Source organism: Musa acuminata, chromosome BXJ1-4, assembly GCF_036884655.1.
Source record: "Musa acuminata AAA Group cultivar baxijiao chromosome BXJ1-4, Cavendish_Baxijiao_AAA, whole genome shotgun sequence".
Taxonomy (NCBI): Eukaryota; Viridiplantae; Streptophyta; class Magnoliopsida; order Zingiberales; family Musaceae; genus Musa; species Musa acuminata.
Genome location: NC_088330.1, coordinates 9,606,142 through 9,622,864, shown reverse-complemented (window position 1 = coordinate 9,622,864; position 16,723 = coordinate 9,606,142). Strand labels below are relative to the sequence as shown.

The following is a 16,723-nucleotide window of genomic DNA, read 5'->3' as shown; positions in this document are numbered from 1 at the left end:
GGTAAGAATTGTAAGTTGGTTGGGGTAGGGGACCGTTGTCGCCGACCCACCACCCCGGACGTGCTCTTTGTTTTGGGCCCGATTGGGCCAAAGCTTAACTGACACAAGTGAAAAGCCCACGAAATGTACGGTTTGGATCGTTCGACTCGCGAAACGAACCGCTGATGCATCACCGAATGGTACGTGTCCGCGATGGAAGACGGCCACTGGAAACCACGAACGACACGCCGCTGGCCAATCACCAGCCCTGCATTCCCGATCCGACGGTTCGAAGCGTCCGCTACGCCATCTCGATCGTTCCCAAGGAGCCGTTATTCTCTCTCCTTTCCTCTTTTATGCGTCCCCCCTCAATCTTAAGACTGATCGTGTTGTTTTTCCTTTTTTTGAAACCCTAGATCCTCTCTCTCTCTCTCTCTTCCTCGCGGCGATCCGAAATGGATAAAGCCAAGCTTTTTGTCCTAATTCGGTTCGAAGCCAGCTCATCCTATTGGTAAAGGGTCCATCTTTCGATCGGAGCTGGGATTTCCAGGCGCCGTTCTGGCGGATTGGATGAGGGAACTGTCGCAAAGGTGAGAGCTTTGGCCTCCGATCTGTTGTTTGCGGCTTCCCCTAGAACTTTTTTCTTGTTTGAATCATCTTGTCGGTATGATCCGATGATGGCTGCGGTATTAGGGTTTTGTTGAAGGTGAGGTAGAGCTCCATGAAGATGGCTACTGGAACCCCGATGGGTGGGAATTTTGATGATGATTTCGAGAGGGATATCGAGGCTTTGGTCCGGGAGCAACATCAAAGTAGAGCTGCCTTTGATCTCGACCGGGATGAGCTGAGCTTCCGTAGTGGTAGCGCGCCTCCCACTGTGGAGGGATCAAGAAATGCCTTTGGGAGCTTGTTTGGGCAGGATGTCTTCGCTGAGACCGCCTGCCACCTCGGTGGTCAGGATTCCAGGGGCTTGCTATCTGAAGAGGATTTGAGGTCGCATCCAGCTTATTTATCGTATTATTATTCAAACGAGAATCTAAATCCGAGGATGCCTCCACCGGCTATATCGAAGGAGGACTGGCGTGCACAACAGAGGTTTCATGGTGGGACATCTTCATTCGGAGGGATTGGTGATAGGCGGAGGAAGAAAGAATCCATGGATGGCGATGGCCAGAGCAGCTCCCTTTTCTCATTGCAACCAGGTTTCCTGATGCATGATGGTGAACGGGACATGCTGGAGGCCAGCAGAGGGGTACTGCCGCCGAATCTGTCTCAGCAACAGTCAGGAGAATGGATTGAGAGTACCGATGGGCTCATCGGGCTGCCAGATGTTGGGCTTGGCATGAGGAGAAAGAGTTTTGCAGATGTACTGCAGGTAGCTAAGCCTTTCCCTTTTTCTTCTGAATTTCCAAGTTTACCAAATTGCCTTTTAAAGCATAGTCGGAATAAATCTACGTTTCAATGGTAATTTACTAGTCATTTAACTTATCTAACTTCTTATATTAAGCGGTTTAATTTGACTAGATGTAGGATGTTGTATGATTAGTTGAGTAAAATTTGACTTGATGAAACATAATTTGACTAGATGAATAAAATTTGATGTAACATTTTATGTTCCTTTATCCTTTTATGTTGCACAGTTCTATTAAACTGATGTGTTTGATAAATTAGGAAGCATTAGTTTTATGTGGTATATTTTTCATGAATGTAGCGGCCTGTAATTTTTGTACATTCAATTTGTGATAATTTGGCTTACAACTTATTTGCAAATTGTAACTGTTCCTGCAAAGATTATCCTTCGTCATGGTTTCTATATGGTGTCACCTATAAGTTTGAGAATAGAGCAACACAAGTTTTTCCTGTCATGGATGGGCATGCAGATTTTCCCGCCATTGGAAGTTTTATTATTGGGGATTATAATTGAACTTTCTATGAACTTCTTGAATATCTATAAGCTACCTTCTTGGTCATGATTTTAAGCTGAGCACAAGAGCTCTTAGGAATAATCTTATATATAATCCTGAATTTAAGCACGTGATAAATGATTTTGTTTGTCTCACGTAAATGTTTGAATCGAAAGTATATGGGCTCTCATGATGATTTAGAGTCATTAATTCTGCAAGCTTGTCTAATTGCTTCTTGTGATTTGGTTTTCTATCTTTCCTTGAAGTTCTCTGCTTATATATTTTATAGTTATCTGATGTTAGTATTCTGCTTGAAAATATATTCATGTCTTAGGTTCATCTAGACCAAATTTAATTTGCAGGAGGATCTCAGGCGCCCATCTTCTGCCATTGGGCATATTTCTCATCCTGTTAGCCGTAATAGATATGATAATGTATAGTTGATGGAACAGTTGATTATGACTGTAGCTTTTAACAGAATGCATAACTACACTTAAAAAAAACATAATACATTACTACATGCATACATCTTTAGATGGGAGTTTGTGGGCTAGATATTTCTCCCCATTTTGATTAGTTTCCAATAAAATGTCTTTGTTCACTTTTTTTGCTAGTGATGTCTTTTCAATTGCAATACTTTGCTACATTATCAAGACACTTAAATTCATCTTCCTTTTTTAGCTGTTACAAACATCAGCTTTATTCTTGAACTCATAATTAACCTTGCTTCTTTCCTGTAACATGTTCAAGATTATTTTGTACCACAAGGCTATGAGTATCTTCCTCTAATGTATGATGATGTTGTAATATTTACTTAAGGTTACTTCTACTAGTTATTGTTACATTCTACCTTATACTATATTTGGAATTTGAGCTTTAGCACATTCAGTTTAGGCAAGCTTTGGAGGTTTGGTGTAATGACAAGATCCAGCTATCTAGCTGCAAAATTTTATATTTATCTGCTTTTTCCCCAGATCCTTGTGATTATAAACCAGCCTTCACTTGTTTTCCTTAAAGGTTGTTTAACATTCACAAATTTATATGTTGCTTTAATATCTTGTATTATTGCTCCTTCACTTCCTTCACTGGTGAATTTTGATCATGATATTAGAAGTTTAGTATACTGTTGGAGTATGCAACTGGATATTCCTTTCGGAACACGTGGACTTCCTTTGTGATCATGAACACAAGGAAGTAGATTGTCATGTCTCTGTTACACTATTGCATATTTTGATTCAAACACATTAACAGCTAGCTAGACTAAAAGTTGCTTTGCTTGAGAAAGGATGCTATTGTGGTGGCAGTGATTACCTTGGTGGTGACTATAGCAGTAATGGTGGTGGCATTATTGGCTGATGGTTGTGACGGGAGTGGTGGTGATGGTGGCAACAAGATAGTGACAGTTGTTGTTATGACAGCTTGTGTTGGTGGTGGTGATGGAAGTCACTTAAAAATTGTGTTACATTTCAACATAAATTTTCCAATAAGATACATCTAAAATTTTTGCTTCCATGGGAAGCCCCTTTTAAAAATGTGTTACCAAAAAGCATAAATTTTGCAAAAGTGGCATAGTTTACTTTAAATGCTGCAATAATCCCTTTCATAAGCTGAGCCAAATATACAATCTGTAGATGTAACTTTTTATGTTCCTTTATCCTTTTCTGTTGCACAGTTCTATTAAACTAATGTGTTTTCTAAACCAGGAAACTAATCTTTTTTACATTCAATTTGTGATAATTAGGCTTGCAACTTATTTGCAAATTATAACTGTTCCGGCAAAGATTATCCTTCGTCGTGGTTTCTATATGGTGTCACCTATAAGTTTGAGAATAGATCAATAGAAGTTTTTTCCTGTCATGGATGGGCATGCAGATTTCTCCAGTAGAAGTTATATTATTGGATATTCTAATCAAACTTTCCAGGAACTCTTGAGTATCTATAAGCTACCTTCCTGTCCATGATTTTAATCTGAGCACAAGAGCTCTTAGGAAAAGCAATAACCTTGTTCGTCACATCCTGAATTTATGCATGTAATAAATGATTTTGTTTGTCTCACTTGAATGTTTGAATTGGAAGCATATTGGCTCTCATGATGATTTAGACTTATTAATTCTACAAGGTCTGTGTAATTGCTTCTTGTGATTTGGTTTTCTATCTTTCCTTGAAGTTCTCTGCTTATATCTTTTTTAGTTATCTGATGTTAGTATTCTGCTTGATAATATATTCATGTCTTGGGCTCATCTAGACCAAATTTAATTTGCAGGAGGAATTCAGCCGCCCGTCTTCTGCCATTGGGCATATTTCTCGTCCAGTTAGCCGTAATACATATGATAATGTTGATCCGATAAGAGCTTCAGATTCACCGCTGATGCAGCTTCAGAGTGGTTCAGAAGGTTTAGGTGGCATTCAATCTGGAACAACTTCCTCCAGTCTTACTAGGGTTCAGAGCCTTGGGGCCTCAATTTCTCATTCCTTTGCATCTGCATTGGCTTCCTCCCTTTCTAGAAGTACAACCCCTGATCCTCAATTAATTCGGAGATCTCCAAGCCCCTGCCTTCCACCTGTGGGAGTGAGAAATAGTGATAGTGATAGATCAAATGGCTTAGGTGGTGTTTCCTCTCATATGGCTGACTATGGTGATCTTGTGTCTGCTTTATCCGACTTTAACTTATCTGGAAAAATATCATTAGATGGAGAGTGCCACGTACCAGCTCAGCTTGATGAGCAATTTCGTAATCAAACCGAATTGCTTTATGATGGTGATAACCGACAATATCTGCAGCAAAAGGTCATCGATAAGCCCATGTCACCGTTGTTAAAAAATTCCACTAATGTTGTTGGGTACAGTGATCCATCTAAAAGAACCGGTAGTTTAACAGAGATTGGCTTATCTGAATTAACTTCTGATGGGCAAATGAACTTACCGAAGCAACCCTCCTATACTAATGTTTACAAGAAAGTACCTTCTGTTGGTACAACAATTTCTAAAAGTTTATATCCAAATGCTGATGTGCCGAACATTGACTTCAGTGGCTCAAATTCAAAATCTTATACTGGTGGTCATGGACTACAAACAATGGTAAACAATAGGTTAGATGAAGGTAATCATCCTTTCTTTTCTTCATTTTCTTTCTTCTTTTTCTACTGCTATATATTTACATACTAATATATTGTGCATTTGCATTCATGAAATTCTTCACATATTTGGCCATAGCTATTTTTTCTAAGTATATAATTTACACTTGGATGTGTCTTGTCTACATGTTTACATATCAATATATCATGTACAGCATTTTTTTTATGTCCAACTCAATTGGGAATATTGATGGTTGGTGCAGAAGGACAATATCTGAACACAAGTGGGAACCAGGTGGGCTCTGGTTTCCAGGGTCCAATTATGGACTCCTTGTATGCCCAGTATTTAAGGAGTACTTCTGATTCGTTAGTACGTGGTCCTGGGAACTTGGATCACTATTCAGGAATGAATTATCTTGGTTCCTCACAGATGAATTTGCCTGAGTATCAAACTGCATATCTTGGAGCCTTGCTCGCGCAACAAAAATTACAATATAGCATGCCTCTTCTGAGCAAATCTGGTGGTTTAAATCATGGCTTCAGCAGCAATCATGCTTTTGGTATTGGTATGCCATATCCAGGAAGTCCATCATCTACTACCATTCACTCTCCTAATTTGGGTTCTGGAAGCCCTGTAAGGCTTAATGAGCGGCTGTCTCGCATCCCTTCCAGTATGAGAAGTGCACCTGGAGGGTCCATTGGATCATGGATCACAGAAAATGGTACCATGAAAGAAGGTTACATGTCATCTTTATTGGAAGAATTTAAGAACAACAAAACACGATCCTTCGAGCTCTCAGATATTGTAGGGCATGTTGTTGAATTCAGGTAGCCTTTTGTTGATTCCTTACAGATTCATGTCTTTCAGATTTTATGCAAGGTTTTAGAACTGAGGATCGGATATGGGATAATTTAACAAAAATTGCATCTGATTGTATTGGTCAGATTGGACATTACAGATTGGAGGATTGGTGGCTGCAAAGTTTATCACTATTTACCTCAGAAATTTAAATTATTGTGTATCATTTTGTTGAAAATTCCAAGTTTGATGCAAATAATTTATATGTTTATAATTGTTTGAAACTTGATAATGGGATTACTACATAAAATTTCAAATTTATCTATGTGCTTGTTTCTGATTGTATTTTATGCCACAATTTCATGGTTTTATATGTACCATAATTCATTCTATCTATCATGTATCTGTCCATTACATCTTTTGTTAGTTATATAGCAGCAAATCTCATGTTTGTTGCTTCCTGTTTGTTTTATGTTATAATATGCATGCTATTATGTGTTACGTAGATTATGCATGATATCATGTACTATATTTTGCAAAATCATGCATGCCAATTTTTTGAGGCAATTTGGGTCATCTGTGGCCGACCAAAGAACTGATTTGTTGTATCAGTTTGGATTGTTCAATTTTTTACATTATGATTTTATTTATAGATAACTTAAGACTGAATGATGTTCTCATTCCCTTTTCCAGTGCGGACCAATTCGGAAGTCGTTTTATACAACAAAAACTCGAGACTGCTTCAGTTGAAGAGAAAAATAAGATCTTTCCTGAGATACTTCCGAAAGCTCATTCTTTGATGACTGATGTTTTTGGGAATTATGTCATCCAGAAAGTATGAACTCTATGCTAACAAATCAACCCTTGAATTCTATTCATGAAATTTTTTAATGTTTATCATCACTTTAATTGCAGTTCTTCGAGCATGGTACAGAAATTCAGAGAACGCAACTTGCAAGCCAACTTAAGGGCCATGTTTTGCCTCTCAGTCTTCAAATGTATGGTTGTAGAGTAATCCAGAAGGTCTGAATATGAGTAATCTCTTACCTTTCATTCAAGGGATATTTACAATTGGTTTTTGTTTATTTTTTGTGTTTTGCATATTAATCTTTCTTTCTTTAGATAATTTGGATCTGATGATAGTACTAAGATACAGACTTCGCCTTATTGGTCTGTATTGCTGTATTGGTCGATTGTTGATATGATACGTATGAATCTGTACTGACATATTGTGTGTCGGTATAGCGGCATGTATCGACGACACAGAAAAATTGCTAACAATAGCTCCAAAAAAATCGAAAAAAAGTTAGATTAGAGTTTTTAAGTTGAAAATAAATATAAATTTTATTTAATTTTAGTAAAAATAATCTAAATTAGGAAAGAATAGTGACATATCATTTTCAAGTATTGAGGTATAGCTTTATGGTATGTTTCAGGTTGTCATTCCATTAATATTGAATTATCTATAAAGAAATAATTTGAATTGTTAGATTATTTTTTAAACAACTTAATCTTTAAGATTCAAGTGAATTAAGCAATCAATCGATGTACACTTTGTTCTATCACCAAAAAGAACGATAGGACTCCATGGGCGGTGGATCAAGGTCCTTGATCCTATGTATCTATATATCAATATGATATGTTTGTTGGACCCAATCTTGAAATTGATCTCACGACATAATATACTGATACACTGTATGACATTGGTGCATCAATGTGGTGATGATTATAGTTTGATTGCCATGAACCACACGTGTTTGAGGTAGCTCTTGAGGCAAATACGATTGTGACATGTATTGATGCGAAGCACGGAGAATGTCAGAACTTCTACTTTCGCCACTGATTTGTTACTCCGTATCATAAGATCGATCATCGTATTGTTGCTCAGAGAAGAATGATCAACTATCATCGTATTGTTGGTCGTAAGATTCTCCATAATACGATAGTTTCGCTTTGTATCTATGTCGTGTAGTATCTGTACCTTGTTGAATTCCATGATCTGAATCCTGGGTGGCATACGTAAAATACTGCTCCTTGGTCAATACACCACCCTCAAACTGTGTAGATGGGACCAGTGACTTCTGACGTCGCTGCTGTCAACAATCGAGACACTTTTGTCCACGTTGTTGCCATGTCTCCAAATCGAGTGGGTTACTGAATGTGATTGAGGTGGCTTGTCGTTCGACTTGATTCTTTCCAAAGGTACAACTGATGCTATTATCTTCCCCTTTGCCTTTGCATGCTGGGCGGACGACTATGATGATTAGAGATCTTTAGGTCCTCGAGTAGTCTGACTCGATATTGTTTGGCTCCTTCCGTCATATTCTGATCGAGTGGGATTTTCCTCCTGCTGGGGATGTGCTTCTTCTTCTTTTATTGTCTCGATGATAAAATGTGAAGGACGTGGAGGATCTTTAAACACATCAAGTAGAGGATCCTCTTTGTTCTCTGCTGCTTCGACCCACTCTAACATCGATTGTGAATCTTCATTGTAGTGTTAGAGGTCAATGGGATTAATCTCTGGTTCCTTTGGCTCCTTGTTTAACTTGGCACTTCATAACTTTAGCCGCATGTTGTAGTAGATATATACTAGTTTATCCAATAGTTTATATGATAATTTGTTGTGGACCTTCATGTGAATCAATACGAACGTTGACCAATTACTTTCACAACCACTAGATATTGTATATCAATAAAAATTTAAAAAGAGAATGCATACCTCTTTATTAGAGTTATTTTCCTCTAACCTAAGTGTTAATCCTTCCAAAATTAGTCTCTCAAATTTGATCCAATTCACAAATCACAACTTTGTTGAGTTTAAGAGAGTGAAAATGTGAGAATGAGAGAGATATGTGAGTGAGAGAGTTTAAGGGAGTGAATTGGGTTGAAAGAGGGGAGAGGAAGGGTTTAAAAATCCTTCCCTTTGGTTCAAACGATCAAATTGACCGTTTAAAACAGGGCAATCTCGGCCCTTGATCAGTATCGATTGAAATCTGATTGTTACTGACCAGTATAGGTCGATAATGGTTGGATTTTGATCATTCCGACCAGTACAGACCCCGTATCGCTTGATACGGGGTCATGTTACATCTACTACCTTATACAAGGTAGTCTACGTACTGGTGCCCTACGGACCGGTATGTATTGCCTGTGGTACAGCGAACCTTGCTGGTATAAATTTGGATTGCCAAATTAATTGGCTAATGTAATGTAATTTGTAACTTCTGAGATTTTGTTTATCAGGCTCACATTTAAGACAATGAAAAGATGAGGGTTAGTTGCAGCAATGTCCATAAACTATGCTCGAGGTGGCACTTCAAGTATTTAATTTGTTTCTCCTCATATTGGTCCCTCAATCTTAGAATGATAAGACACCATTTTCCTTTGGTCCACCAAGGCCGCTGGATTGCCACAAACCACCATCTGCAATCAATAGAAGTTGTTTTATTTGGTTTTCTGTTGATGTGTCCATTTTTATGGCATCAGTCCCTAAGAGAAGACTCATCTCTTCTTGCTCTATTTGCTTCCACCCCCTCCTCCACCTCCTCCTAACCTTCTCTACCTCCACCTTTACCACCTCTTTCGTCTCTTTGTGCACCATCTTTTACCCCTCTACCTTGCTTGCCTCTCCCTCCACCATCATCCTCACCTCCTTCGCCTGCACTTCTTGCTCTTCCTTCTTATCCTTCCAGTCTTTTTCTTCTCTTCTCCTCTTTTTCGTCTTTTCCTTGCCTTTGTTGTTCCTCTTTCTCTTATACTTCTTCCATACCCATTCAAAGCCCTAATTTGGGGATGGTAATTGATGTGGCAAATATGGTCATGTCAACAGGCAACTAAATAGTAGTTTTAAACTTTTAATGCTTGCAGATGGTTTGTTTTACCAACTAGGCAGCCTTTAACGTGCAAGGGACAAACAGTGCACTTTGCAAAGTTGAGGACGAATATGAACACGAAAAAAATTGAAGATTTTCATTGTCACTCTGAGCTGAAATTAGGGGCTAATGTTGCTATTTATTAAAATAGAAAACTCTTAAACGATTTAAGTTCTAATGGCCAATAGTTGTAGACAATTTGAATTATAGGAGTTCCAACTATCATAAAATTTGTGAATATCAAGACTTACTGAATTGCAATATCTGTAATCTTAGACTAATGGAACAAGAGACTAATAATAAAATTTGAGGCTCATTATAAATTATTCAACAACAACAAAAATCTGTAGTGTCCCAACTAGCACATTAAGAATTATTATTGATTTGATGCCTAACATGACTATGAGCAAGAAATTTAAACCTTTGCAACAGATCTTGTAATTGTGAGACAAAGTGCTAAGTTAAAAAAAAAAAAAAATCAGTGCTGCTCATTGTTTTAAGTGGCATGTTAGTGAGAGGAATGCAGGAGAGTATGATGTTTCTCAAGGAGTTGTAATTCTAGTGTAAGAAACTTTGTTTCTGTGATATAAAGTTAAAATGCCATTAGGGCTATAATCAACAGGGATTTTATCATGAAGAAATCTCTTTGTGGTTGGGTAAGTGCTGATCAGCCTAGCTAATTGTTGAATGCATAAATCTATTATCTTTTGCATGTATCAATATTATGGACTGAGTAGACTCCTTAATGAGTTTGGAATGGAGATGAATAATCAATCTCTTACGAAGTCTCAGTGTCATGGGTTTAGATATGTACATTTTGTTGTTATTCATATGTATTTTCATAATTATCATTAGTTAATTGTTTTTAAGTTTTTGAAGTCCAATTTTGAGTTTATCTGGTACCTAAAGTTCCTAGTATAGTTATATTACAAGCTAAGCAAATTGTTTAGCTTTTAATAATCATATTTGGAAGGTTATAAAGTTTTTTTTCATGGAGATGATTACAAAAGAAAGTTCTTGCATAAAAGTCCTAAAAAAGAACATTGCTTTTTATCTTTGCTTAAGTTTCATTGAACTTTGAAGCATTTCAAGATGATGAATTGAACATCTAATATAATGTTAGTGTTGGTAGTTTGCTATCTACATGTTGATTTTCTCATCATAATGCCTGATTTTGTATTCAAAATTTGCTTACTCACATCATATAGTGCAACATAAATTCATTATATAATTTCTCCCTGGACATGCTATAAGGCTTCTCATGCATTTGATGTTGTTCTCAGAAAGTTTGGCTCATGTTCTTTTGGCAGGCATTAGAAGTGGTTGATGTAAATGAGCAAACTGAGATGGTGTTGGAGCTTGATGGACAAATAATGAAATGTGTTCGGGATCAGAACGGCAACCATGTAATCCAGAAATGTATTGAATGTGTCCCACAGGAAAAAATTAAATTCATAATTGAATCATTCTATGGGCATGTCGTGGCACTGTCCACCCACCCATATGGTTGTCGAGTTATACAGGTAGTACAAAATCCATTTTTTTTATTGCATATAAGACTGATTACACAAGTGATACTGTCTGGTCTTTTGCTCGAATATGTTTCTCTTGTTCTATCGCTGGTATATTACATCTTTTATATGGCAGAGAGTGCTGGAGCATTGTGATGATCCAAAAACTCAGAGCATTATGATGGATGAAATCAGGCAATCTGTTTGTACTTTGGCACAAGATCAATATGGGAATTATGTTATTCAAGTAGGTTATTTTATCGGTTAACTTAATTGGTTTACCTATTCTTTATGTGCATTACGTTCCTGTGGTGGAATGTGGTTTTTGTGTCTACCACTCTGTTTAAATTCATGAGTTGCAATAAGGTTGTAATAAGAAGTTTTTTGTTATTTCAAAATAATGTTTTTTTGCTTCAAGATATGGTTTTTTTGATAAAAAATTGATAATTTAAATTTGATCTTGAGATATTTGTTGATAGAGCCAAGATGATAGTTTTTAAAATTGCCCTTGAAACATTGTGTTTTGTATTGAAATAGCACATTTAAGTGGGGAGGCATAGTGTTGTTCTGATAACATTAAAAGCACCATATCATAACTTTATATTCACAATCCACACTTGAGACGTAACTTTAAGTTAAAGGAACTAGATTCTGTTAGTCCAATCACTATCGCCCCTTACAGGATGTTTGATACTTCCATCTTGGCAAAGTTAGCAGATTTGTTTTTTCCCAAACAAGAGGATAGCCTAACTGTTACTTTCTAAACCTTGATTTGTAAAAGATGAAATACGTTAGATATGATGAAAAAGAGGTGTGATGAGAAAGATTTTTTATAAAGGGCTGCTTACTTTCATTAGGAAAATATCATTTGGATCTTGTTTTGATGCTTGATACCAGATATTTTTCTTGCAAATAGAACATACTAGAGACTTTATTTTTGATAGGTTAAGAAGCCATATAATTTATTGAAATTAAGAATGTTTTGACTAAAGTATTATGGGTGGCCCACTGCACAAGTCTCCTGCCAACATCAGGTGTGAAGGACTGCCAACATGGAAAGAGTTTGTTTGGTTATTTGAATCTTGGTCACTTAGATTGCAAAAGAACCTTAGCGTGATGTTTAGGCCCCACCATCTTAAACTTGTCTTGATTTCATGGATTTTAATTTGATTGAATTGCCACAGGGACACTGTAGGTCCTTGCTGTATGAATTGTTACGATTTGGATATGGAGATCCAAAAGATCAATGATATGTTTTAGAATATCATACTATGCCTTGCAAAGTGATCGATTGGCTGGTTATCAAATTTACACTGTTTCTTCCAAAGAGTCACATAATGCTTTTACTTCCACTGCTTTGTTTTGTCATGCTTATTCTAGATTAACAAGACTTATATTTTGCTTCTTTAAACAACTTGTACTTGTTGATTTGACAAGGAGCTAAAGGTGAAAAAACTTGGAAGGAATAAATAATAGAAACAAGATGACCTTTATATCTTGTTTTTGTTGTCATTACATATGCTTCAAATAGTTGTATTAGTCTCTGATACTTGTATTGTTTTGTTATGATGTCGTTGCTATTTTTTAAAAGAAATATTACATTAAATGATATACATGATGCTCATATGTGGACCTTGAACTTGAGACCTATCACTCGTGCAACAATCAACTAATTGCATAAACTTCCCATAATTTTGCTATTCTGTCTATTTCATGTTATGCTTGTTATTTTTTACCTCTCTTTAAGGTACTATCAATGGTTCTTTATTATGCTTATTGTCCATATTCCATTCTTTATTAAGATTTATATAATTCATTGTGAACTAACTTGGTTTCCCTGCTTGTTTTTATTAGCATGTTTTGCAGCATGGTAAACAAGAAGAACGTTCTGATATTATATGTCAGCTCACTGGACAGATAGTAAAGATGAGCCAACAAAAATATGCTTCAAATGTTGTTGAGAAATGCTTGACCTATGGGACCGCTGAAGAGCGTCAACTTTTAATAAATGAAATGCTTGGTTCAACTGATGAAAATGAACCCTTACAGGTATATTTATTCATACTTCTTAATTATTTGATTCACAAGATCTAATGAATCAAGGTGGTGTCTTTTAGGTTTTAGAATTATTAGTTGGTTTATTTTCTTATATGAATTGATGGAACCATATGACAACACTATAGTGGAAAAAATTCAATGATTCTATTTTAGTGGATAGTGGATACTTTGGAGGAGGATGGTAGTTGTGGTGGCCAAGGATTGTCGTTTTGTGTCCCTGATCAAACCGGTTCTAGGAAGAAGAGGAGGTGATGGATGAAGAGGGAGGAAGGAGGAAGGAGGAAGGAAGAAGAGGAGGCGATGGATGAAGAAGAGGAAGCAAGAGGAAGAGGAAGGAGGAAGAGAAAGGAAGAAAAGGATATGGTGGTGGAGGAAGAGGAGGGAGGAGGCAGAAGAGGAAGAGGAGAAGAGGAGGTGGAAGCATACAAGGCGGCGGTCGATGGGCAGCGATGAGCGACTTAACAAGATATGAGGGCTCGAGGAATGTCACAAGCTGTGGCATGGAGCCTTCTCTCAAGAGGCTTGAGACTAAACGAGGACTTGGAGGTGAGGCAATGGTGAAGTGAAGCAATCTAATCTCTATGGGCAATGATGCAAGGTGGTGGCAAGGTGAGGCAGAATAGTGAGATTCACAAGCTTGTGGAAGTCAAGGGGGCCTTTAAATGTTTCCCTGGTTGAAGGAATTTAAAATGTTTTGGGCTGTCAAAGTGGCTGTCCATTTCTATTAGACAGACTGGTTCTTCTGTGAAGGAGACCTGCTAGTGTCACGTCTTGCCAGCCGAATGGTTTGCTATGTATCGGCCAACATAAAATCAATACTTAAAAATCTTCCATTCTGCATAAGATAGCTGGTCTTGTGTAATGGTCCAAAAAGAAGGAAGAAAAAGAAAGGATATAAGAAACTGGGGGGAATAGAAAGGATCACAAAGAAGTGAGAAAGCATTAAAGAATACAAAGAAAATATTTTTAAAATTGAGATGTTTCTGCTGCTGACCACTTTCAGGCAGGTCTTTGTTAAGATATTGGTATGTTGATTGGCAATCGGTAAGTAGGTTTTACACTGCTAGATCTATGTACAGGGTTGACAGATTGGCAGGAAGTTTGATGGATTACAGGTTACTCTGAAAATGGAACTTTCATTCATAGTTTGAGGCCTCCCCCAGTTAGTGGTGATTGGGAATGTCATCTACAGGTATTTAGGTGGTGGCTTCTCAGATCCACTTGACAAATTGCCTGAGAAAATTTAAATATTTGTAAAAAATTAAAATGGAAGAATTTTGGTTGGTTCTCTTGTTACAAGTCTGGTTCTGGTAAATACACAGTGTTTGTGACCTGAGGATGGTATGGACATTTATGTAACAAAGTCTCAGTCATTGTGTAATACAGTTCTGGTGTTTTCCTAAAAATACTTGGTCCCTAACCAAATCAAGGACCCATGCAAAACTGTTGTAAGTTCAGCATAAGGCTGAGATGTAACCTGTTGATTTGCTATGCCTAAAGACTGAATAACTTATTCATTGGTTGATCCTGTTCCTAGACTTTCACATTGAACAGTAACATGCATGGGGGACCCTGTACTTTCCAATTGAGCTGTTTGTTCTCTACTTTATATGGAAGTCGTACTAACTGAACCAATTTTTAATAGTTCCTCTTGTTTGCTACTTGAAAAGCAGAGATATATCATTTGATGGCATTTGAATAGGACAAACCTCCACTTGAGCCAATAGCAAGGGTGTAAAGATGAAATTTGCAAATAAAGCATTGCAATAAGAAATTGAAGTAGCCTCTAATGCCCTTAAGGGATTTTATTGGAAGGTTTTGTTGATAGCCAAGCTTCCCTGTGTCTGAAATTGTTAATGCATCAAATTTATGATTGGTTTTGTGAGTTGCACCATGATTATTTTCCCTTGCAACGGAATTATCCATTCATTTGATCCTTGCTTTTGTTTATATTTTTTGGACTTTGCTACCTCTATGACATTCACTGGATTTTTTTTGTTGTATCTTCATCAAAAGTGGAGATATTTTTTTGTCGGACCAAGTAGATATAGTAGGTTTTTTTGACTGTATAGAAGCAAGACCTTTACGCTCTGTAGCTTCCTGCTTGTATTGAACCCGATGTTAGTCCTGTTTGTTGTGTCCTTTTAGACATGCAACCATCAATTTGCCTAACCAACTCCAGTTCCAACTTGCATTCTGCATTGTGGTCTGCTTACATTACTGATTCACAACCTTCTATGACCCAGCAACTAGTAAAATCTGAACAAATTTCTTGCATTTCGAGGGTGGCTACTGTGTGCAGCGTAGGTCAACTTCTTGGTATAACTCAAATTATCGATACATTTCAGTATCACTTGGAGCTCTAAATTCACCTTTTTTTGTTATAGAAATAGTAGAAATCCTTATCCACGTAGCTATTATCTAAATATGTCCCTGTCTTGTGTTTTTGTAACACATAAAGCATGTTTGATGATGGTAGTAAATAGCTCCATCTTCCCTTGATGGCTTTGGCTTGGTCTTGGGCAGCATAATTGTTGTGGGCTACTAACAGAAACCTTTCATTATGAATGTGCAGTATGGACAATGGATTATAAGCATTAAATTATTTTAGCTCATTCATGCTGGTTCATAGTGGTGTTTTCTATGGTGATTAATCACCTTTTGTGTTATATTTTTAATTTTGAATTTGGTTCACAGGCAATGATGAAAGACCAATTTGCTAACTATGTTGTACAAAAGGTCCTTGAGACATGTGATGATCGAAACCGTGAACTAATTCTTTCACGCATCAAGGTTCACTTGAATGCACTGAAGAGGTACACATATGGAAAACATATAGTTGCCCGTGTTGAGAAGCTTGTTGCTGCAGGAGGTAAATCTGCTCTGACTCGGCGGTGATCCTCTACAAAATGCTGTCAAACTTTGCGCTAAATCATGTCTCCTCTGTCTTGCAGAAAGGCGCATTGGGCAGTCATCGTATTCATCTTGAGAAGCTGCAGTCTGACTCGATCGATGGCGTCCTTGTACAGATAACGAGGCGAGTGTAACCATCTACTTGTCTTTCTTTTCAGCATAAATGGCGAGTTTAAGCCGGACCTGCCTTAATGTAAATAAAAGATAGGCATGTTCAAATAAGAGTTTTCCCTGGATCTCATGTATATTTGCACCTGTATTCTGAGTAATAGATAAAGCAACAGCAATGTCATAATCAGAAATGATGTGTAGGGTAGCAGGTGGAGCCAAATGTAGAATGTTTGGCCTTTGAAATGTGTAACATTTCTAGAACTGTAAAGTTGACATAGTAATGGTTCTTATTAGAGGAGTGCAGGATGCTCTTCTGCTGCTAAGATGGTGCCTTCATCTCTTAAAAGCTTCTTTTCCTTTCACCAGATAAGATGATACTTGTGCATGCCATGTCCTTAGATGCTCATAACAAAAGACATTGTTCTTCTGGCTGAAGCTCTTATATCAAGAATGAAATACAAATGTGTATATATGTACATTTGAGTACTGTTTCTTTCATAG

General features: G+C 37.2%; 1 protein-coding gene across 1 annotated transcript; it reads left to right on the top strand.

Moving 5' to 3' along the window:
* The first annotated feature begins 363 nt into the window (after positions 1-363).
* Positions 364-16,545, top strand: LOC103981249 (pumilio homolog 1). Its single transcript, XM_009397906.3, has 11 exons — positions 364-569; positions 673-1,354; positions 4,147-4,984; positions 5,222-5,786; positions 6,451-6,592; positions 6,673-6,780; positions 10,940-11,152; positions 11,277-11,387; positions 12,995-13,189; positions 15,896-16,070; positions 16,153-16,545. Exons 2-11 carry the CDS (start codon positions 701-703, stop codon positions 16,185-16,187), a joined length of 3,036 nt encoding a protein of 1,011 aa, XP_009396181.2. The 5' UTR covers positions 364-569; positions 673-700; the 3' UTR covers positions 16,188-16,545.
* The last annotated feature ends 178 nt before the right edge of the window (positions 16,546-16,723 follow it).